The 23,600-nt window shown below is 37.6% G+C and overlaps 1 protein-coding gene across 1 annotated transcript in view; it reads left to right on the top strand.

The window, feature by feature from the left end:
- LOC102695723 (E3 ubiquitin-protein ligase RNF123) overlaps window positions 1-23,600 on the top strand; it is a 124,804-nt gene that overhangs the window by 39,332 nt on the left and 61,872 nt on the right. Inside the window, exons 32-35 of the mRNA XM_069189409.1 lie at window positions 6,926-7,065; window positions 8,607-8,795; window positions 12,592-12,667; window positions 14,715-14,799. Coding sequence (XP_069045510.1) covers window positions 6,926-7,065; window positions 8,607-8,795; window positions 12,592-12,667; window positions 14,715-14,799 — 490 coding nt within the window. The remainder of the gene's footprint in view (window positions 1-6,925; window positions 7,066-8,606; window positions 8,796-12,591; window positions 12,668-14,714; window positions 14,800-23,600) is intronic.

Here is a 23,600-nt window from a genome sequence, read left to right as displayed (position 1 = left end):
TTCAATTAACTTCCCTTGTGTAGGTTTCTGCTTGTATTGTCCGTTTCTTTTTATTTTGGATTTTGAAGAAATATACTGAAATGACCCAATAACTTTGAAGACTTTGAACGTTTGAATTCGGTCCCCTTGTAGTCTAATCTGTTCAGGGTTACAGATATATTTACTTGTTTTAGTTCTTTTACTGTTACAGCTCTAGTGCATTCTGCCATTTGTGGGGGTCATTTGCCACACATAGCAAAGGCTTGTTGAAAGCTGGGAGAATACAGAATAATTTAATATTGTCTCACAGTTACTCCTTTTAAGTCCAAGATGGCTGGATTAATTAGAAAAAACAGCATAAAATGGGAAAACTCTTGAGAATCAAGGAACTTAATCTGATAAAGGAAGATATTCCATGATGTTGTTTAGAATCCCATAAACGTTACAAAAGTTATTAAGTTGTACAATCCTCTAACCTCAGTAGATCTGATGCCCTATTCATACATGTCTGAGTCTGGCATATCATGATATCAAAGGTTTCTGTCTTCCTTGGCACATGGTGTATATGTGCTACCAAAATGAGGTACTGACTTGCTACAATGTCATAGACACCTTAGTCCATCTACTGCTGTCCATTAGCTTGGTTAGCTGCCATCGTAGTGATTAAAAATGTCCCCGTTAAGATCAACAGTTGAAGATCCATCATCTTTAAGAGACATGCAGTACTTTTGATCAGTGTTAAAAGAAACTGCTGTTGGCTTACAAACACAATGATAAATCTTGTGGCATACTGTTTTGAGGTAATGTCCATTAATAAAGTGCTCCAGCGGTGACAAAGTGGAAGGAACTTAATTTGCATTATTATGCCACTGACTCTCAGTTCTTACTGGATGTATACTTTTGCGCATTGATTTAACACTTTAATCCATAATTATTTCATTCTTTAGAAATATTAGTTGTTAGTCACAGAATTTTAGGTTACAATCTCCCTTTAAAAGTACATTCTGATTTACCTTCTACTGAAAACATGAAAGTAGCATATAATATTAGTTAAATCTGTGTTTTAAATAGTGATTTTCCTTAATAAATTCCTCTGACACAAAATTAATTTTGTTATTGTTCAGTATAGTACTTTAGTTACTGAAAAAGTCTAATATTAATACATCTCAATTGAAAGGCTCATACCACACAAGGTATATCAAGTTGTTTAGTTTTATTCTTCTGTTGTAAATATATTTTAGGAATTAATGGGAATTTTGAAATACTGTATAAAACCACCTACAGCAGATGTGGAAAAGTTTGGTTATTCCCACTATTTGTGTTCTACAGATGAATGGAAGCACAAACTTTGTAAGAGATGCTCTTCTGTATCTTTGTTCACATTCTAGATTGATGAGAACACATCCTTAATAAGTAAAAAGGGACAGAAGGTTCTAAATCACAGAAAATCTCTCAGTGCTTCAAACACTTTGATACACAAACACTCCTAGATGTCTTCCTCTTGCCAAGTGACTTCTGGCATGTCTGGGCTCTCTCAGAGCCTTAAAACTGTTAAGATCTGTTTATTTCCGTGCGTCACAAGCTTTTTTCTCCCTGTTTTGTCCATCTTAACAAGATTGCTCATTCAGTAACCAACAGATGCGACTTCCAGAAATGAATCTAATCATAGAGAATGTTTTATCACCATTCCTTATTGTAATGCTTTATAAATTTACCTTGTTTACTATACTGGTCACTATAGTATCAGATAATATTTTATTTAGACAAGTGTGGCTTATGTTCTAATAAGTAAATATTTGAAAGAACTGTGTATTTGTATATGATTCGTACTGTACTAGTGCTGTACTATATATGGTGTGCTGCCACTATAATACAAACATTGTCAGAAACAGACTGGATAATTTTACTCTCGGTTGACCTTGATATCTATAGTTAAAATATATTAGAAAATAAAAAATCCTGTTTTTTTAGGATGACTGTTTTTAACATATGATATGTATCCAAAACAGGCTTTCTGAGATTACAGCTGTTATATTTATTAAACCAAAAGTCTAAAACTTAACTCCTAAAGGGCTGCTGTCTCTCCAAAATTTTCTCTACAGTTCTGCATTGGTCTAATTATTAACTGGTCATGTTTAAAATCATATCCGGGTTTTCAGAGTTTTAAGGTTTAGAGCGGTCCAGATACCTTTTATTTTTAGCTGGAATCATGTACGCAAAATAAAATGCTAAATAGTGTAAATTTAGCAAATGATTAGCCCAATCTCATGACTGATTTTAAATTGTGTTGAAAACCTGAAGACCTGTGGCCTTTGATTGGTGTTTGAGGCCCCCTAGATTAAACTGAATTACGGAATATTAGTTTATTCTGACATGATTGCCAGTGCTTTTCTCTAAAGAGAAGGTGGGGTGCATTAGCACACCCCTTTTCCAGAACTGCCCAATCCTGAATCATTGGATTCCAGTTCATTCTGGGTTTTTCATTTCACATTAATTCAAGAATACTTGGTTGGATTAACTTTCAGATGGACCCTTTTTGCCGCTCTAAAATAGTTTGCAGCATAATTTACTGCTGTAAATTAGCCGCAAAAAGGCCGCAAATTAGCTGAACTAAAGGTTTAAGTAACTGACGGTGGAATAAGAACCTGGCTATGCTGGGGTCATGACGACCAGGATTGGAAAGCCTTCTTCTGGACTGTATGAAATATACTGTAGATAGTAAGTAAGTTGCTCAGATAGGTGTCCCCGATTTCCTAATAGGCAAATACAGGGAATCCTGTTCTTGCTGTTTTCACCATGATGTTTAATGTTGTTTTTTCTTAATTTTGTGTTCCATTTTTTGGTGCATGTTTTCCAGGAGATTTGTCAATTGCTAGTTTCCAGAGTAAGTGTTTTCCTCTTTTAGTTCTCACCCTTTTCCACCCTCTGTCCCTCCTCCCATCCTACCGCTCTTGAGTGGTACTGTGGCCCCACCTTCGAAACCGTCACCTGGGATCTCTTTAATTCAGTTACTCTGGTGTCTTCCAAGTATGCGATTACAGGAGAGCAGGCGAAACGAACTTTTGTTTGTTCCTCCTTGGTTGAGAGAGAACTTTGAAATGGCCTTTTCATGTCATACTGATTTAATGACTGAGTTCGGAAGGAGGAGAAGCTCTGCAGTGCACCTCACACTTCATCAGATTCAGTTCACTGAAAGATGCGGCTCCTGGCATTTAATTCATTAGCATTTTCAGGTGAATGAAGTACTAGAAGCCAACTGGAATAAACTGATCAGCTATTCAACCATTATAGGAAAATATTCACAGTCTTACATGTAGAGCCCAAAACCTCTGCATCAGCGCTATTCCTTTCTGCTCCTTATTTTTAATCACCAGCATGCAGTTCGCATCCTCAAGCTAATTATTCAGTAGTCGTGCAGCGTGAAAATTAATGCTAACACAATCTATAATGGGACGTTTCTTTCTTCTCAAAGACCTCCACGTATTTATTCCTCCATTTTACTTACCGTGTCAGAAATTCTGAAATAGGTGCCCTGTCTTTGCATTTTTTTATGATGTTTTCTTTAATTATTTTATTGTTCTGGGTTTTACTGAAACAAACGTTTGTACAATTAGTGTTGATTTTCTATCAGTACCCTTTAGGAAACACATTGCAGGAATAAAAACAGACATTAACTGCACATGGGGTTTGACCAGGGAGGTTTCATAGGGGATGGGCACAGTGACTCTCTGAAATGACTCTCTATTCCATGGGTGTCCTTAAGAGTGAAAAGCAGCCCATTTCTCTCTGTGAGCTTCAAGAGTATCAGCTTGTACTGATAACAACAGAGCATAGCACGTTATTGACGGCCTAAGGATAATTCACCTTGTTCAATTGTGAGTGCTTAATATTGCACTGTTGAATTATTACCACTTAATTTATTTTAGATCATTTTAACATTTAATCCAGAATGTAATAATAGATTTTCCTCATGTCTTCTGAAGTAAATCATTACCTGTAGCCATTCCCTATATTTGCACATCACCAATGCTGTACAGTGCCTTCCCCACTGTCTTATTCCTCCGCACATTTAAAGGAACTGTTTTTGCAATGAGCTCTCTTTAATTCAAATTCATGCCTTATTTCCTATCCTCCTGGATTGATCATATAATTGCCTGTTTTTGCTATTATTCAGTATTGGTCAGTAAAACAATGCGTTTGCTCCTGTAACTGTTTGTGCCTTGTTTTCCAAATGTTTAATAGTCTGTAGTTTATAATTCTAAATAGATATGACAACAAAGGTAATTATTTTATTTTAATGTATTTGCTTCTCCTTTGTTTTGTTAAATATTGTATACAGTGGGGTACAATAAGCAGTACAGCATCCATATTTTTTATTAATTCGGCAGGTACATTTATTCAAGGTGACTAACAATTTGTTTTCTTAAAAGGTCAGTTAAATGACCCTTTTGGTAAGGAAGGTGATCTAACAGTGCTGTACAGTGCTCTTGGCCCAAACCAGCAATGTCTTGTTCCCTGAAGATTGTGCAAGAATTAAATTCTGCACCTAATTTTATCCCCTTTAGCATTGCAGCTTTTTTTCCCCCCCAAGTCTTCCCTGCTTGTGAACAATCACATAAATAAAAGCTTAGTCATGAGTTTCAAACACTAGGAACACAGAAAGTAAGCAGTCTTTTATAAACTTCTGTGACCTTTGTTAGTTTCCTGATAACCTAGTCATAAGAAATTACTCCCTCCTTATTTATAGCCTGATTGCAGTTGCCAATTTATGGTATCCCAGGAGGTGTAGCAGAGAACATCATCAGCACATAATTAAACTAAAGGTTATTCTTCTTTAAGTGAACAAATTGTTCTGCTAGCTAATTGTTTTTATATGGAGGCTTGAGAGCTTCTCCTCCCTGCGGTATGCAGTCAAAGACTCTTATAATGCAGTGGGGAGTTTCTGTACACTTCCTGAACCCTGATAAGGTATAAACTCTTTCAAGCTCAATTGCAGAGGAGAAAAAGCCTGAGCAGTGGCTGGAGGTTGCAGCGATAATAGGAGTTAAGAGATGCCTCAGCCTTGCAATTAGGCTTGTGCGGGGAAGATTGATTGTGCAAGCTTCGTGCTCAGGCGAATAGCGTGATCAATGTTAGGGTGTCATCCTGTGAGCACACATACAGTACGATCACACAAAAATCCTGCAAACTGGGAAAGAGATCACCAGCCTTGGCTTTTCATTCTATTGCAATTCTTTGTTCAACCCAATGATTGTTTTAAGTCACATTCGTAATCAAAGCTCTGTAGGAAATTAAGGGCTAGTCTCTTGATGGCACAAACTGGGTAAAATTTGGGTTGCTCTTCACGCAGACTGATACAGTAGTTTTGTTCCTGATCCCTTGTTCACCCGTTTCCAACTTTTAGTTAGATTAATAGATGTTTTGTTACAATCTATTTTGTGATGTATGCATACTTGTGTAATTAAATTGGCGATCATTAAAATGATGATTAATATATAAAGTATATTGATCTTGATGACCTCTTGCTAGCAAAAGAACTGATTTAGCAGAGGGAATACAGGTGCATATCTGAATGTTTTGACATTAATGAAATAAAATGTGACAAAGATATATGAAAAGGAGTACCAAGCAGGAGAGCGTAACCAGAAAAATATACATGTTCAATTTTATTCATACCCTGCAACTATGCTTAAAATAAGTATTGTACATTTATTTCTTTATTCATCCATTCACCTTCTAACCGCTTTTTCAAATTCAGGGGCTCTCAACAAGCACTGGGCACAAGGCAGGGTCTACAGACACTTACATACTCATACCTAGTGCCAATTTTCCCTGACGCCAGTTAGCCTAGTACAAACTCGCAAGTACAAATGGACAACCTGGGCAAAGTGGAGAGGTTCTGCCCAGAGGAGTGGTCAAGAGAAGTTGGGCACCCTATTAAATGGCTACAGGAAGCAGCTCATCAAAGTTATCAAAGCCAGAGCAAGGTCCACATATTACTAATTGCTGGGATATGGGTAAATTTGACAACTCAACAAAAAACATTGATATTTCTCTCTGCTTTTCAGCATGAAATTAAATGGTACTTGTTGCAGTGTTGACAGTCGTCCTAATTTCTTAGTTTTGGATTAATGTGTTCTTAAATTTAGTGAATGTGCACCTGTATTTTAACATTAAATCTTGTGTTAGTTACAATTGAAGTGTATGAATATGTATACAGTATGTACATACTGTGTAAATCAAAAACTTGTCCAAGGTTTATCGTCCACTGCTAGACAATACCTTTCCATGTGTAATCCAGTACACTTTTTTTGTCTATTTTCCCTATATACTCCTACAAACTTAGTTTTCATATGCATCTTTAACCAAGTGACCTTCATAGAACTCCTTGTACTGAAATGTTTAATCTTGAGTTACAGTACTTAGCAAAACAGTACACTATCTTATTTCAATCTTTTTTTTTTCCTTACCTCACTTCTAAATTCCTAACAACTGGGTGTTAAGAACCACATTTGGTAGTGGAAGGGATTTATGATTTCTGTCTTCCACAAATGTATTTGAGCATTTAAACCGGGATCAGGTCAAAAGTGAAATATTTGGCAATATAGCCATGATTATGAAGACAAAGAGGATAATTAATAGTCAATTCAGAATGAACACCAGGAACTTAAAGGGCAGTTTGGGGCTTTTTATATGATTTTGTTTCACTTTGGCCTGAGCTGTGCCAGTTAAAGAGCAGTGGCAGAATGTCATCCACCATTTAAAAATTGTGCTGCCATTTTATTCCAATTATTAATCTCAAAAGTACATCTTTGTGTGGCTGTTTGGTTGTGTACACTAAATACAGTTATATTTAAGAATATATGCAGTCTTATGTAGACATGAGTTTTATACAAGTGCCCTTACAACTGGTTATCCCACGGATGTGTCTTCCAATTCCTTCCAGAGCCCTGTCCCTCCCTTCTGCTCCAGAGACACATGGCAGAGCTGTTGAGCCAAGACAAGGAGATGGCTGCCAGTTTCCTCAACAGCGTCCTCAACCAGCTCAACTGGGCCTTCTCCGAGTTCATAGGCATGATCCAGGAGGTGGTATCGTGTGTGTGTGGTTATTAGTGTCACAGTTACACTTGACCCCAAAATATTTACTTCATACACTTTGGCATCCCATTCAGAGAAACATGCTCGCTTGTCTGTCTTGTTAACACTGCTGAAAAGATGATAAGCTCTGGCCTGATAAGATTATGTTGCTCAGATATGGAAATTACCTGTCTGCTTAATATCACTTAAAAGAATGCCACCGAGACATATATGGTGATGCATCATTAAGACACGTTCAAGAATAATTTGCAATCAAATTTGTGATGATTATGAAATCAAGCCCTACTGCGCCTGCTTGGAAACTTTAGAGCCTGATGAGAGAGTTCCTCTCTTAAGTGTTATCAAGTGATAAAATAAATAATTCATGATAGATAAGATTCTGGTCTGGACCATATACTGTATGTTTTAGTCTTTCATTGTTGAACAGTCAAGATTCTTGTAGCTACTACAGAGGCAAGTAAGGATCATTAGATATTGTAGAAACCTTACAGTACTTCACGGATTCTTTAAAATAATTAAATAGATTTTTATTAAAGTAGCAACTCACCACATTACTAGATTATTGATCCTGACAGTTTTTTTAAAGAACTTGATGAGCATCTCTAATCAATTAACTGTCAAAATCCTGGCAGGTCTAGCAGGCTGAATAGCCTTTTCTCATTTGTAACCTTTTTAAAGATCTTCTGTTCCCAACTCTCTGGTACATTTTGATCTTGCAATAAAAAAGTTGGGAATAAAAATGACCTCAACAGGTTTATGTTTTTCTTCATTACTGGTCATGCTGTGATCAGACTTTATGGGCAGCTCGGAGTGCCTCACACAGTAACGGGAAGGAATTATAAGCCAGCAGGATCTCAGATGGGCAGTTTGTCAGACCACCAACCACAGCCCCATAAAGCCTTTATGCACTGCTGCCATCTGCATTATATGTTAATAATATGAAATTCTTCAATTTGGCATGCATCCTTACTCATTGTTTTCCACAGGGAAGGACAAAGAGAAGATCTGAGAGTTGATTTTATTAACGCATATTTGTTTACGCCAGAAAATGCCACTGGCATGCAATTTGCATAATTTTATTCTACAAACATTCAGCACTGACTTAATGAAAATTCTTTTGTTCGTCTCAAATTTTAAAATAACCTGTTTGTGTTGAGCCAGATTGTCTGCGAAGTGCACCTAAAATGAAGCAGACATGCCTCTGTCCAAATCTTTTTGTCTCAATTTTTGTGTTGGAGCGAAGAACGCATATAAATGGCTTTGCTAAAAATACAGTGCAATCGCTAATGGGGTGTATGTAGACAAACTGTATTCAAACAACTACACATACATATCTAATAGATCCACAGAAATGTGTTTCCTTAGAATGCATTGTATTTTGCTTTATTATAACTGGTACTGTATGTCCTCATGAGTTAAGATAAATTTATTCCAATTGCAATCAGACTTTTACCCTCCTGTGGCCCTGCATTCAACTTGATGAAGAGCAAGCATGTCCAGCAGCACTCTGAATAAATCTCTCCTTTCAGATCCAGCAGGCTGCGGAACGCCCTGAGCGCAACTTTGTGGACACGCGCCAGCTAAAAGTGTGTGCCACCTGCTTCGACCTGTCCGTCAGCCTGCTGCGTGTGCTGGAGATGACCGTAACTCTGGTGCCAGAAATCTTCCTGGATTGGACCCGTCCTTCTGCAGAACTGCTGCTGCGGCGACTAGCACAGGTAGGAGGTGGCGCTATGAAACCAGGGACCAATTTGTGACCTGGGAGGAACAAGGGAGTAGAATAAGACTGAAACAGCATGAATTGCAAGGACAGACTAGCCTACCAGCACAGGGATTGCTCTGAATAAGGCCCATAAGATCACATGCAGATTTGCACTTACAGCTGGCGATTTTATACTGTACATAATTATCCTAAAACACAAAAAATCCCTTTGAGGAAACTGCATGGTGGGCGAGTATGTTAATGTTGCTAAGGCTTTGACACTGGACTTTAGAGCATTGTGTGTCATGTCTTCTTTTGCACTACAGGCAACCTGGTTTCAAAAACAGGTTCAGAAGGCCTTTTTGTTATATAATAGATGGTTAAACCTGCAAGTGGAAATCTGAACAGATTTTAAATTAACAGAAATTAAAGGTTATGTGTCAAGTAAGAAGTGAGAACATAGTAGATGTGATTCAATTTCCACTCTAAGCAACTCCACTTAAAAACTTTCTCCGAAGGGTCCCCAGAACTTTTTAAATCTCACCTGACCCTGAGTCTTTTACACACTGCTGCTAAAAGTGTGTGGAGTTACTGTAGCAATGTGACTTCAGTCAGTACTAAATTGGATCCCCAAATTCATTAATCAGATGGCCACAGCATATGTGTGCCTTACATACTGTTCTGTCCTGTGACTCAATACAAAATTGATTTTATTTAATTTTTTTAGATCAAGTGTAATGAAAATATTGAAACCTGACCACAGCTGCACCTGGTCAGCAGTTTTCCATCAAAACAGGAAAATCAAATTCAGCACATCTGTTAAATGTAACAATCCCTAATTAGATGCTAACTTAGATCCTTATTGTGTAATGAAAGAATGCTATAGTGACCCAAACCTTTCACTTATCACCTGTTCAGGCCTTGGTCACCAATTGGATTTGTTTCGAAAGGGCTTAGTATTTTTAAATTTGCATTATTTTTGTGCAGAACTGATACACAAATCACAACCTATAGAAAGTCTACACACTCTTTCCAAAGTAATACATTTTGTGCCCCAACAGCCTAAAATTATTAAACACATTAGACACATCAAAGGTAAATCCATTCCAATTGATTTTATTTAAATTGCTTAAAACATTCTGAAAAGTAATTAAAAATCCAAACCTAGAAAAAATGGGGTGAGTAAGTATATACACCTTTTGTGATAGCACTGTAAATTAGCTCTGGTGTAACCAATTGCCTTCCGAAACTCACAACAAGCTAATTAGCATCCACCTGTGTTCAGCTGTAGTGATTCTGATGTTTTCAGAATAAAATCATCAGTCCTGTTGAGTTCTGGCAGTGTAGATATTCTGTAGGCACTTTACATCTTGGGCGTCTCCATTACATCATCTGAAGTCGTGCAGAGCTGGCTAGGTGGGGAATATGAACTCCAGCTGCATTTCCTCAGCAGCTGATTCCAGCAATTGTTTGCATTGCATAGAGCCAGGGATGGGGTGCTAAAGACTATATTAACCCTGTGGCACTAGTGAAATAAAAGCAAGGTGTTCTGTTTTTTTTTCTCCTGATCCACTTTTTTTAAGGTTTTAAAAGTTTGTGGTTTTCATCCAGCTCAATTAATGGAAAATCATTGACATCAGAGTGCAGTGATGTCAAAGCACTATTTAAAATGATTATGGTTTTTGCCTGACCATGTCAGAAAGCCCAAATTCTAAACTGTAACTTTAGCTGTAGGCTTAAAAAGCATTCAGTCAGATTACCTAAAGATCAACATCACCGAGATCCGTTGTCTTAAAACGTGGAAACTGAGATAAGTATAGAATCTGCTTAGTTTAGTTTAGCAAATTCCTCATCTCCTGGAGCTTTGGGAGAGTTCGGATTTGAATGAAGAGTTGCCTACCTGTGTTGTGGTATTATTGTACTATTTTAGATTTTAGCTTTTTAGATTTTAGATGACTCAGATTTTACTCAGATTTTAAATACTGTTCCATTCCTTAATGGAAAAGTAGACATTTATTTTAGACTAGTAATAGATGATCAGATGTAACTTTGATATTCCCAGAATGTATTATTCACTGTGTTCTACAATGGAAAAAGGTTTTCATCTTTGTAGAAAAAAGTCAGAAAGGCACCATTGAAATGCTCTGAGTTAATATTTTAAGTGCTAAATGTAAATATATCACAATGTGTAGGGAGAGGAAATTGGAGGCTTTTCTTAAGGCAGCCAATTAAGGTTTAAAGTTTAATGCTGGAACTCAACAGGATACCTAATGGGAAAGCTTGCAAATAGCACATAGCACTAGATTGATTTTTTTTTTAAATGTCCTTGTAAATGAGCAAACCCGAATAAAAACATTACAATTCCTTCCTTTTAAGCCACTATTTAGAGCGCTTCTGATTATTAAGTACATTAGATTATACCCAAGAGACAATTCCTGCCAGTACTCTCTGGTTTAGTAAAGAGTATGATGATGTGATGAGAAGATGACTTGTGGACACGCTGAATCAGATCCAACAGCTTAAGTTGGACCTGGTCAGTACTGTGATTGGAAACCTATAAGGAAGACCAGGTTGCTACTGTGGGGCTAATCACTCTGGACCAAAATTTCCCATGTAATACCCCAGTATGGTGAGAAGGACAATATGTTGTAGGAGATTATGCTTCAAATGATGCGTCAAACCAAAGACATACCTGCTTAGTCATTAATGATCCCGTGATCCTCATCATTAGATCAGGGCTGTTACTCAGAGTGTCATAGTTAAATTTCTTTTTTTCTGTTCTATGTGCACCATATTTTGAAATGAAAGTTGCTGTACAGATGCAAGGAATTATCATTTTCTGCTGTGTAATGTTTTGTCCACTGTGGTTTTGATCTGCAAGGTGTCCTCTATTTTGAATTATTTGGCATCTGCAGGTAACTCTAACCTAAGCTAAGCAGTGGAATGAGGCTTCGATTAAAGTCTAGCTCCTCTGAGTGACAGTCATTAGCCTGTTAAAATCTGAGTGTGTGACAAGATTCCTGGACAACCAACACTCCTAATTTCCTTGTGATTGACTGCTTTCCTAAAAGAGCCTCTTTATTCCACTTCCCTGAGCAGGGAACGTGGTGTTCTGTATTAATAAAGAGCTGATTCAGATCCTACTGTACCTATCCCCTTGGCCATTTTTCAATTACTGGCCCTTGGAACATCTATCACATCAGTTTTCTACCTTTATTTTAAAGCCTCCATGTCACAACTTTGAAGGTGGTTTGCAAGCCAGGTCAGCATTTTTAGAGTCTTTCTCTGAGTCCTTCGCAACAGTGCTGATATTTGTATACCACTGGGCCTCACTAGAAAATCGTAGAAATTTTATAGACGAAGAACAAAAACCTGGTGGTTCTCTCAGCTTTGTCATCCGGAGCGAAACTTGTTTACATCTTACTGAATAACAAAAGGAAATCTGTTTCAGCTGTGAAACCTACTTTATGTGTAGGGGGAATGGGGGAGACATCAGCAATTAGAGGTACAGAGAGCCATAAAAAGGCATTGAGGAAGGGCAGGCAAAATAAAAATAGGGGCCGAAAACAGATGATTGGAAGATATGACATTGCTCCCCACTCTAACATTTTTCTGTTATGTTTTTTAATAGAACAGTGTTATGTTATTATATTTTGTTAATGTGTTATTATATTTTGATGCCTTGTATTGGACCATTTAAAATATTAAATTAGTACATTAGTGACACTGCCTCTTCTAAATTCCAGAGAACATCTCTTGAAAAACACAAGAGTGCACAGAATGTGCTAAGGTCTTTCTTTCTTTTTCCACAGTTGTTAAACCAAGTGCTGAACCGCGTGACCGCAGAGAGGAATCTCTTTGACAGGGTTGTCAACCTGCGGCTGCCAGGTACTTCTCCCCTACAGATCCCTCCCATTTCCAATAGAGCAATTTGTGTGTACTGTATATGGGACACAACACCAATCTGAAAAAGGAGACAGCATACAACACTACACAATTATCTTGCTCTGTCTGTAAAAGGAGTCCTTTGAGTATTTTGAGTCTTAGTCTTCAACCAGGTAAAAATGGAGGAACTGTTCAAAACAGGACTGTGATTTAACCACTTATTGGAAGGATATACAGTAGCTTTATCATCATCTGTCTTTGCCAGTTACATTTCACAAAAATGTAACATAACCCTTATAGAAATGTGTCTGTGCAGAATAAAAACTGAAAGAACAACCCTTGAAAGAACAGAAATTCAGTTTCTTCAGGGACTGCCTGCAGTTGAAACTTCTCTGCTGCCTGAAAATGAATTGGAATGTCTGTGGGTTATTAAAAAAAATCCAGTGATGGGCATTTCAGAAACTCATTTTGTGTGACTTTGAGACTTCTTTGAACCTAAAGGATGCATTTATCATACTTGTCAATATAATGCTCAGTTTTATGATTCATACCGTATGTAAGGGTGTCACCCTATTAAACTGTCACACTCTCAGAGTAGGGCTAGTGTTTCTATAGTTTTGAAATAGTGCCACAGGCAAACTGTGTTTGAACAGAGAACGTACAGGGCACGTCATTCAGTTGTCTTTTCCAAATATACATTTATAAAGAACTACTGCTAATCACTATATAAATAAACATCCCATCTTAAAATTAACCATTCAAAAACCAGTACAATACAAACATGTTGTGGAGGGATAATCTTACTCCCAGAATTCTATACATTGCCTTTTATTTCTCTCTTCCCACCACCAGCTACCGGAGAATTAAGAAAGAGAACTATTCTTTCTTTCCTAATGCTGTGTGTGCCCTTCATACTAGCTCTGTGATCTGCTTCTTGAGTCGCAGAAAATGGCTTATGACACCATAGGGACATTGAATGCAGCTCTCCTGTCATTCCTCACTCATTTTTATATTATCTAATAATTAAAAAATTCAGTTTCAGAGCACAATAAAACAAGTGTTGCAGGATATTAATTCTAGTAAAGAAGTAGACGAACTAGCGCTTGAAAAGTAACCCTTCAAAGGCTTACTGTTATTCCAGTGGAAAAAAGTCAGACAAAAGCATTGCTTAGAACCATTTTCCTCCTTTATTTTTGGGCCATTTGTCACTTTTGGAAATTATATTAAATTGTCTAGGACTATAGAAACACGTCTCATTTTAAGAGCTAAGTATTGAAAAGCATCACTGCAGAGAGGCTGCTGTAGTAATCATCGCTCAAGAAATGATGATAATGGTCTTCCGAATATGTCTTGGTAGTGCTGCTCAATGTGTAGATCTTAAAACTGTCACATTTCCATCCACCCATCCATTCGATTCAGGGTCTCCAGGGAGCCAAAGCCTATTCTGGCAAGCAACGGGCACAGGCAGGATACCAGTTCATCAAAGAGCACACACAGACACAGACCAGGGCCAATTTTCCCAGAAGCCAATTAACCTACCAGTATGTCTCTGGACTGTGAGAGGAAACCAACAAGAACACAGCAAGAACATACAAATGTATGCAGATAGAACCCAAGGCCCTTAATTGGACCTATGAGGCAGCAGGCTAACAACCTATTGTGCCACCTAACTGTCACAATTACCTGTACAAGTCAATAAATTATTGTTGTGCACTACAACACATTTTGCCAAAGCTGCACTGGGTATAGTAACAGGCAAGGAAAATGGAAGAGGATAGGGACCTTTTTTCTGTTTCAATCTAGCACTTTTTAGCTGCCATTAATACAGTATGTGTTGTTACTGTAGTGCTGTGTTTCTTGGTTATAAAGTTACCCAAAACCCCTTTTATGGCAAATGTTAGCCCCCCTTAAAACAGTTTGTCTGTTAACTTGTCATCCTTAAGAAAGGCATATAAAAGGCTCAATGGTTCAACTCAGAAAGCAGGGTTTTGTAGCTAGGCTGCTGAGGATACCATAATGAAAGGTTTAAATCCTCTCTCTCTCTTTTCAGGGCTGGAGAGTGTAGATCACTACCCTATCCTGGTGGCTGTGACTGGGATTCTGGTGCGCCTTCTTGTGGATGGTGATAGTCAGTGGTAGGTCCTCTGCACATGAACACTTTGTGCTGCTTGTGATGTACAGTTGTGTACATTAGCACCTTTTGTGAAGGTCATTAAAAGCTGTTAAATTCCATACTGTCTGATTATGAGCATTGTGAAACACCACTGTTTATGGCTGGCAGTGTGGATTGTGTAAAATGACACACCCTTAAGATTTTGACCTGTGGGACGCTTTTAAGAGAAAATGCCTTTTAACTTTAAACGTTCAACTGAGAGAATGTTTTTGTCTTGCTTTTACAAGATCTAGTAATAAGATGTCACTGTTTTTGTCACAACTTCAGTTCTTGAAAGCAGCGCTTTTCTGAGTAGCAGTCATTAGCCTGTTAGGTGTCCTGACTTTCCTTCAGGCTCAGAAATTAGTGCAAGGTCAAGCTTGTGCCTAATGATCAGTTCGGTGCTTTAGGGGGCTGCGGCAGTGTATGCATGGGGAAATAGCCAGTTTTATTGAGTTTGCCGGTGGAAGGGCATGCTAATTGTCTTCATCCGTAGAGGAGAATTAATTGTACGAAAGATTGCCTGGAAGGGAGTTCACAATCCTTTATCTCTTGAGTGCATTCCGCCTGATCCCCCATGGCGCTTGTAGGAAGAATGAGAAAGGAGGGCCTGGAGTGAGATTCATTACTCTTATCAGTGGAATGAAATTAAAGTCTATGGTGTGTTTAGTTCAAGAATAGACTTGATAATGGCCATAGCTTAAAGGAGTTATGTGCAGCATATCTGTTTTCCTAGTAATTCAGTACTGGTTTGCTGCATATTCAGTTACACTTACTGTGCATATAGTAACTTTCTGCTTTGTTTTTATTGGTGCCACAAGCTACAGTAACTGTTCCAGCAAGGTCTGTTGTAGACGTTGTTGACATGTACTCTGAAGTGGATAGTCGTAGAGGAACCTTACTTTATATGGTGTGTGTAAGTAAGGCCTGTCTGTAGAGGGTGTCACCTTTAAAATGTTCTAAAATGTTTAATATAGATGAAACATCCTGTTTTAACAATTTACATTTTTTCTTTTTTTTATTAAACTGATGAATGGATTACCGCAATCAAGGGATTGCTCTTTACTTTTAAGGGGACTGTATGTAAGACGTTGCTGATGGTTTACCTGAATGGTAATTATGCTAAAAACAGTAGTCCTGAGGTGTGTGAATTGGATCAGGGAAAAATAAAAGTCACTGTGCTCATTTTTCAGCATTTAATATGTGCCCTTAGAAAACTATAACTCACAAATAATTTGACAATTTGAAAATTAAAGAACCTTAGTTTATCTTTTGAGAGTCTCTCTCATGTTCCAAAAGTTTATATACAAATATATATTTTCTTCTCTTTTCTTATTTGGTGTGTTGGCCGTTATCATTCAACCATATGCAAGAAATAGAAAACCGACAGTCATGGCCTCAGTTAAAAAGATTCCACTAAATACCTCCATGTGAACAGGCTCCACAAAAAGTTCCTGCTCTGCTCTGCTCGGCTTGGCTCAGGCTCACCATTGTAAAAAGGCTGTGAGGTGCTCAGAACCCTCGAAGTGGCCTAAAACTCATGGTTTGATATCAGCAGTCCCTGTGTATAAAAATTAGACTTCATGGGTTTTGAGCTGGCAGTGCTAAGTACTTTACAGTTGCTATTCCACTCTTCAACTGAGTTTTTATATGTGAAACATTAATGAGAAGCTGCAGATTTATTTCTCTGCTGTACTACATTGGCACAGCCACGTCGCTTAATAGTCTACCGTAATCGCCATGTGGCCCTTTCTAGAATAAAGCATTTTTTGGCATCGTACAGACCTAGAATGTCATTCCATGCCTGTGTTTATTGGCCTGATTTTCCTGTATTTTGAACTGAAACTGAAATGGCACTTGGTAAAGCTGCATGAAATGGTGATTTATTTGTTTGGCTTGTATTTTCCAGCATAGGGATAGAATGATACTCCTAGCTTGTAATGGAAATCACACCATACCCCGGCACAGCCATTGACCATGGAAAATAATCCAAAAATTGATAAACTGTGGTGACTGGTGAGAGCCTGCAGCTGATCCTGAGGTTAGACCTGGATGAGCCTGCCACCCCTGCTGTGTCTTCAGACCTGCATCTGAGAAGGCAGGCATGGGGTTAACGTTGAAGCACAGGGCTGAGAGGCATTAACAACAGGATCTGCCGAGCCTGCGCATGACAATGGAAACTGATGGGGAGACTGATAAGCTGAAAAAAGAAGTTTCCCCAAGGAGAGAAGGTGACAGGACAGATTTAAATCAAGGGAAATGCAAGGAAATATAATGATCAAGGAGAAATTTGCCAGCTATTCGGCATTTGTTTTTGATCAAAAAGCTGTCCACCTTGACCAGTAAGTCTCAAGTTGCTGGACTGGGCTGCCTATGCCAACAAAGAATTGATTAAAAAAAAACCTGACAAGTAGTCCTTGTAAAATATGGGTCTTCCTAGCTGATTGGTCGTCTGTCATAATAGTTCCATAAAAATATTTTTCTAAATATTTGTTTTTCTAAAAAGTATGCTTGTCCCTAGCATCAAACTGAAGATTAAAGGTCAGGATTTCAGTTTTGACTTTTTTTTTTTAAAGAGGCTGATGATGCCTTTGCAGGCTGGACCCTAAGCTAGCATGTTGAACTTAAATACAATATTGGAACAAGATGTTAAAATTCCAACATTAATAATAATAATAATAATAATAATAATAATAATAATAATTGTTTACAATTATAATAAATGCTCACCACAAATCAGGTATCAGTGGGGAGGAGAGCAAAGTAATGAAGCCAATTCATAGATGGAAAATTTTAAAATTTCTAAAATTAGAAATATTAAATCCGTAAAAAACTGAGGTCCTACCACCAGTTTGATATGTAAGCAAATAACAAAAGTAATAATAATTACACAACCTACAGCCATGGAATACTGAGTGTAACATGTTTCCTTGCTTTTTCCTGCACAGATTGGTAACAAAGTAATAGCCAGGCAGCAAATTAATGGTATTAAGCATTTGTCCATAAAAAATAACGAAGTAATGGCTAAATACCATTAATTACACTAATACAAACATGCAACATTTCACAGCTGTATCCAGATATTTACAGATCTGCAAGTACAAGAGCTCTGCCTTCTATAGATGCAACAAAGCACAGAACTCTTGTAGTAATTGAAACACAAAGCCTGTGTCATCTGTGTCTTTTCCTGTGTTGCTATTCTTCTTTCCCTCTTTGTGTGCTTTCTTATTTTCTGTTTTTTTGTCTATATGTCTTCTAAGAGGGCTGGTTTTATCATTTAACCAAGAATTGTTGTAGACCAAGTTAAAGATTTGTAGCACATTTTTACCACAGTGTGGTTACCTTGGCCTTTGGCTATTGTGACTGTGTCAAGTGAGATGATTGGGTAAAAGACGTTTAATTTAAAAATGATAGTAATCATAGGGTCCTTTTATGTGAAATTTAAACATTTAGCTACCACGGACATGCAACTGTATGATATCCATTGTAGCTACATTTCGACACACTCCCTTTGTATGAGCCACCTTAATTCAAGCACTGCAGTGTAAAAAAACCTATTGCTGGTTTCAAAAGATTAAGCATTTACATTTCATATGTTACAAAGTAGCCCATAAAAAGAATTAGCATAATTGATCCTGTAGACCTGCGGCTTATGAGTCACTGGACACAGCAGAGAGCAGGACTCATGATCTCAAGAGATGCTGTACAATAGGTAGTGCTTTGCAGGAGACAGAGCCTTAATTTGGAATACATTTAGCATATCTAAGTAACTGTTATCTGTTGAGTAATGTTTTAATATACATCTTATTCTGATTGAATACTGACATGTTAGATTTTCAAATAATTTTACAGACATCAATTTAGTTAGTCAGAGGTGTTTTCTTTTACTTTTCAATTTTGCCATGTTGAAAATACTACTGCATATACCATACTACTATATAGGGTGTGTTAATTAAACCGGCTGTGTTTACTACATGCAGGTTTCTAGGTCGTTTTAGGCTTGACTTTCCTGTTTCAATTTGAGTGGGTCTGGAATTGGGATATTGTTCCATTCCCATTGAATAATTGGCTGTCTTGTCAGAAAGTGGTAAAGGACTCATTTGTATGGATCATTTCTTCCTATGATAGTGGGATTTTGTCTGTCTTGGTAGAACTTTCTCTTACTATATTTGATGGAGATGCTAATCCATTAATATGGAAGACAAATGTAGTGTCAGGAAAAACCATAATATCTTTTGCATTTTTTTTATTTTACTGTAACTGTTTCTTCAAATCCTTCACGTTTTTCTTAATCTTATGCACAAGTGAATTAAGTGTACTAAAAAGTGATTAAACACAGTTTGAAACTCCACAAACAAAAATTGCCAGCAGCTATATCACCCTGCTAGTCACAACTGGCAGCCCACTGAAGCTAAGCAGGTGTGAGTCTGGTCAGTACCTGCATGAGAGACCTGGGAAAAATTGCGGCCAGTAGGAGGTGCTCACCCTGCGGTCTGTGTGGGTCTTAATGCCCCAGTGTAGTGATGTGTACTGTAAAAAGACACAGCCCTTCAGATAAGACGTAAAACAGTGGTCCTAACTCTCCATGGTCATTAAAAATCCCAGGGTGCTTCGCGAAAACAGTAGAGGTGTTTCCCCAGCGTCCTGGCCAAATTCCCCATTTTCCCTATCATGGTTTCCTAATAATCCTCATCTATGAATTGGCTTCATCACTCTGTTCTCCTCCCCACTGATAGCTGATGTGTGGTGAGCGAAATGGCGCACTCTGGTCTGCTGTCGTGTGGATGCTGCACATTGGTGGTGGTGGAGGAGAGTCCCCATTACCTGTAAAGTGTTTTGAGTGGAGTGTCCAGAAAGGAATTATTATTATTATTATTATTATTATTATTATTATTATTATTTAAAAGCTCATAGGAGACTCATGGCCCAGACCGGTGCTGTAAACAGCTTATACAGATTTTGTAAAGGGATTTCCCCAAATGAATTGATTCATCTGAAGGAAGAAAATGTGAATGCTAAATTTTAGAAAATTTATATATTTTTGCCATATGCGTTTAAGAGCAACAAGCAGAGATTAATGCGTAAAAAAAAACATATTTTCAGCAGCAGAACCTCGGTCAGTTGTGTGTTGTAGTCCTTTCTCATCCTGTAGAATAACATATTGTGGTGTGTGGTGCTTTGAAAGCACTAAATTGTAACTGATAATGGATTTTTGCAGTGGTTTCATGAGTCATACACAACGTGAAATCACTAATTAAGTATGCATGTTGTGGCATACATTACATATCTTGTAGACGTGCCTGTGTGTTGTAGTTTACCTAGTAAAGGCTGTGCTTTTCCATTTGTTGTTTGATAATGTGTTAATTGTTCTGGGATCTTTAGAGGAATGACGTATTGAATTTCTTGGGTCTTTTAATGGCTTCCTTATAATGGCTTTTATATTCAGCAAAGAAACTGAAAGTTGTGAACTTGACCAATATTTTAATAATTGTATATTTCTACAGTTAATACACAATAAACTCCTTGGTCCTTGTTTGAATACTTTCTGAGAAATCCGTTGCATTTCAGCCCATGAAAAGCTTGGAAATTTCATCTGAATTTCGTCTTGTTTTTAGTCGGAATATAAATGATTAACATTAAAAGTGTGCAGTTCTTTGAACAGGCAAGTCCGTGAGTGGAGGGGGGAGGTATTTGAAAGGGAATGATAAATTGTTTTTATTTTGTGTTTATTTAATTTGGAGAAATCATCTCTTGTAAAGAAAAACTGCCCCTTTCCTGCGGGCTATAATCAGTAAAACCAAACTGATTTAAAGAGTAATTCAGTGGAGTCCAGTTTTAAAAACACTTATGTTAAACCTAATGCACAGTTAATGCGTTTTTGCATTGTGAATAAGAAGCATGAAAAGCTTAATAAGAATCAATTTTATAAAAAAACAGAGTATAGGAAGGCAAGAGAAAAGTCTGTTCAACAGAAGCCTAATACAGTTCCTCTACGAATAAAAAGCAGTGACCTCCTTTCTCATTTTACAAGTACTCTATGCCCTGTTATGTTTCACCTCTGAACCCTATATTATTGTTCTAGTGCCCAATTAGTTTCTGTCTTTCCAGAACAATAATTGCGTTTTTATAAAACCTTTTGCCCGTAAGAGTCAATTATCTTTATTTTCTGATCCTCAGTCAGCTGCTTAGAGGAGCCTGTGGTTGTTGAGTGCAAGCACAACACCCTGAGAGGTTCTCTGAAGCTGTCATCACCTGAATTAGTTTGAGGTCTAACGAGTCAATTAAATTCTGAGACCTTACAAAAAAATAACACTAGTGGATCACTGGAAGGGTACCCAAACTTTTGCACATACCACATTTACTATTTTATTTTTTTCAATCTGTTAAATTCAGCATAAAGTGTGACTATGCATTCAAATCTGTAGAAATATGTCAGGTTTAGGTTTGTTCACTGCAGAGGTTGTGTTAACTTCTTTTCACTTAGAAAATCAACAAAACATGTAATTTGGCCGGTGGTGCCCAGACTTTTGCATACAACTGTATCTTCGAATCAACTAAAAAAGGACTTCATGATTAAGTATTGAATTTTGCGGCATTGCTTCTGTCTCATTATCTTACTCTGTTTCCCTCAATAATTTATTAGTGCTCCACACAGATAACGTTGGCCTTTTATTGAAATGTGATGAGGCCAATACAACTGGCTATTCTTTCAGAATCTGCAGATATGAGACTAAAATAACTATTTATGCAGGCTATTGCATTCAATTAATTTGAAGCTGTAATCTGTGAGGAATTGGATTCAGGGGTATCTGTTACACAGCTATTCCATCTTTTGTGTCTGATAACATGACCTTTTTTCCTAATTGTTGGTATTGGTGGTAGGGGTGAATCATTCCTGCTTTTGTACAAACGTTTGCACTGTGCAGTCATTATTAAGTAGTGGGGTGTATTATCTGCTATTTCTCATTATGAAAGGGAATTATTGGATTTTAATTTTATGTTGATTGATTGGTTTTAGCCACTTCTTGGCCTTCTCTGTAATTTATTCCAGGAGAAATAGCTTCTGAGAAAGAGATTAGGACTACAGACTTTTGTAAACCGTAATTGACGTTTGACCAACATCAATAGCATCAATCAAAAGAACTGCTACAGAATGATTGTAAGATGAATGTTCCTCATGGGTTTTCACTATTGTTAAGTTCATTTAAAATAAATGTGTGAAATGGACTTGGTGATTGATTTGCAGTGCATCATTTTTAGAGATGGATCTTCTGTGAGACATTGTAATTGGAGCAGCCAATTAGCAGAAGAATGTCACACTCCTAATACACAGAGCTTGCCTCCAAGGAGAATGGTGACATCACAACACTAATGATACAGTGCAGAAGAGCATAGCACACCTGCAGCTTTTGCTGAGCTGTAGGAGCCGTGTTTGGAACACATGCTCGTGTGTTGTAGAGAAGGATATGGCGGGGAGCACTGTGAGAGGCGAAGGTGCCACATTAGCAGTGACAAGCAGGTTGGTGAGCAACTCCAGGGGATTCCAAAATCCAATTAAGCCTGCACACTGAATGCCTCACTACATATCTCACAAATGTCTAGAAATTCAAGTAGCAATGAGAGTCTTTTATAATCACATCTTCAAATCCCGTTTTTTGTTTTGTACTAATAGTATTTTAGAAGGTCAACAGGGTATTGGATTTCTCTCAGATCACTTTTTTCCAGACCCTTCCTATACACACTTTAGAACAGGTACCATTTGAAAAAGTTATTTTTAACGCCTCACTCTGACACTGTTGTCACAATTGAGATCATAGGAAATATTGTATATTTTTTATACAAATAGTCATTTATTGTCCTGCCGAAAATTGCAGTCATTATGTCTTCATTATATAGAAGACATTTTCAGATAAAAAGACAAAAAGAAACGACAGGGGGGTTCTGAAGTGTTGATTGCTTCTTCATAGTTTTGTTTTGTTTGTTAGCTATAAATGCTCCGTGTTTGCTATAAATGGCCATCTGTATCTGGGGTGGGACTTGGATCATCTGACAGAAGAATGTGAATGTGAGACAAGAGGGGTTGTCACAGTCACAGTGACTGAAGGGGACCTGTCTCAGCATTAACCCCACAGGACCTGGATCCCTCATCTGGGCTTTATAATATAGAGAGTTTTTCCACAAGAGTTTGTATAAGATTTATTGAAATGGACTTCCTGTGCCCACCAGTGGTAGTGTTTCAAGAGGCAATACCAAATGTCATAGTGTGAAGTTTATACTAACTTTAACTACGTGACTTAAGCAGTGAAACATCACTATAAACTCATTTAAAGCTCAACCAAAAAAGATCTGTTGTAGTTAAAATGATACAGAATCGAGAAGTCATTGTGTACTTACTTGAGTGTATGGTGTCTAATAATTTCAATTAAATTCAATTTCATGTAGTTTTGTTGTTGGAAGGAGAGGGAGGTACTGTGTAATGTTCTGCTCTTGGATTAAATGTTTCCAGTATTTACGGTAATATTGTATTTCCGCTCTCCAAGGGAGTTGGGAACATATGAGGGTGATAGAAGCAGCAACACATTTTAATACAGTCCTTTAGCAGGGAAGACGTTCACGTCTGCGTAAAGAAATTGCCATATTAAAAGAAAAGAACAGTTACGATTTTTCTGCCACCAATTCCTTGACACCCTCATCTACCACAAAGACATTTTTTTTCTGTGCCTAAATTAGCTTTTCGGCATTATACATCACTGTCACTGAGCTGTAAAATCAGGGTTTGCTGGA

The sequence above is a fragment of the Lepisosteus oculatus genome, chromosome 4 (genome assembly GCF_040954835.1).
Source record: "Lepisosteus oculatus isolate fLepOcu1 chromosome 4, fLepOcu1.hap2, whole genome shotgun sequence".
Lineage (NCBI taxonomy): Eukaryota > Metazoa > Chordata > Actinopteri > Semionotiformes > Lepisosteidae > Lepisosteus > Lepisosteus oculatus.
This window is presented reverse-complemented; position numbering and strand designations above follow the sequence as displayed.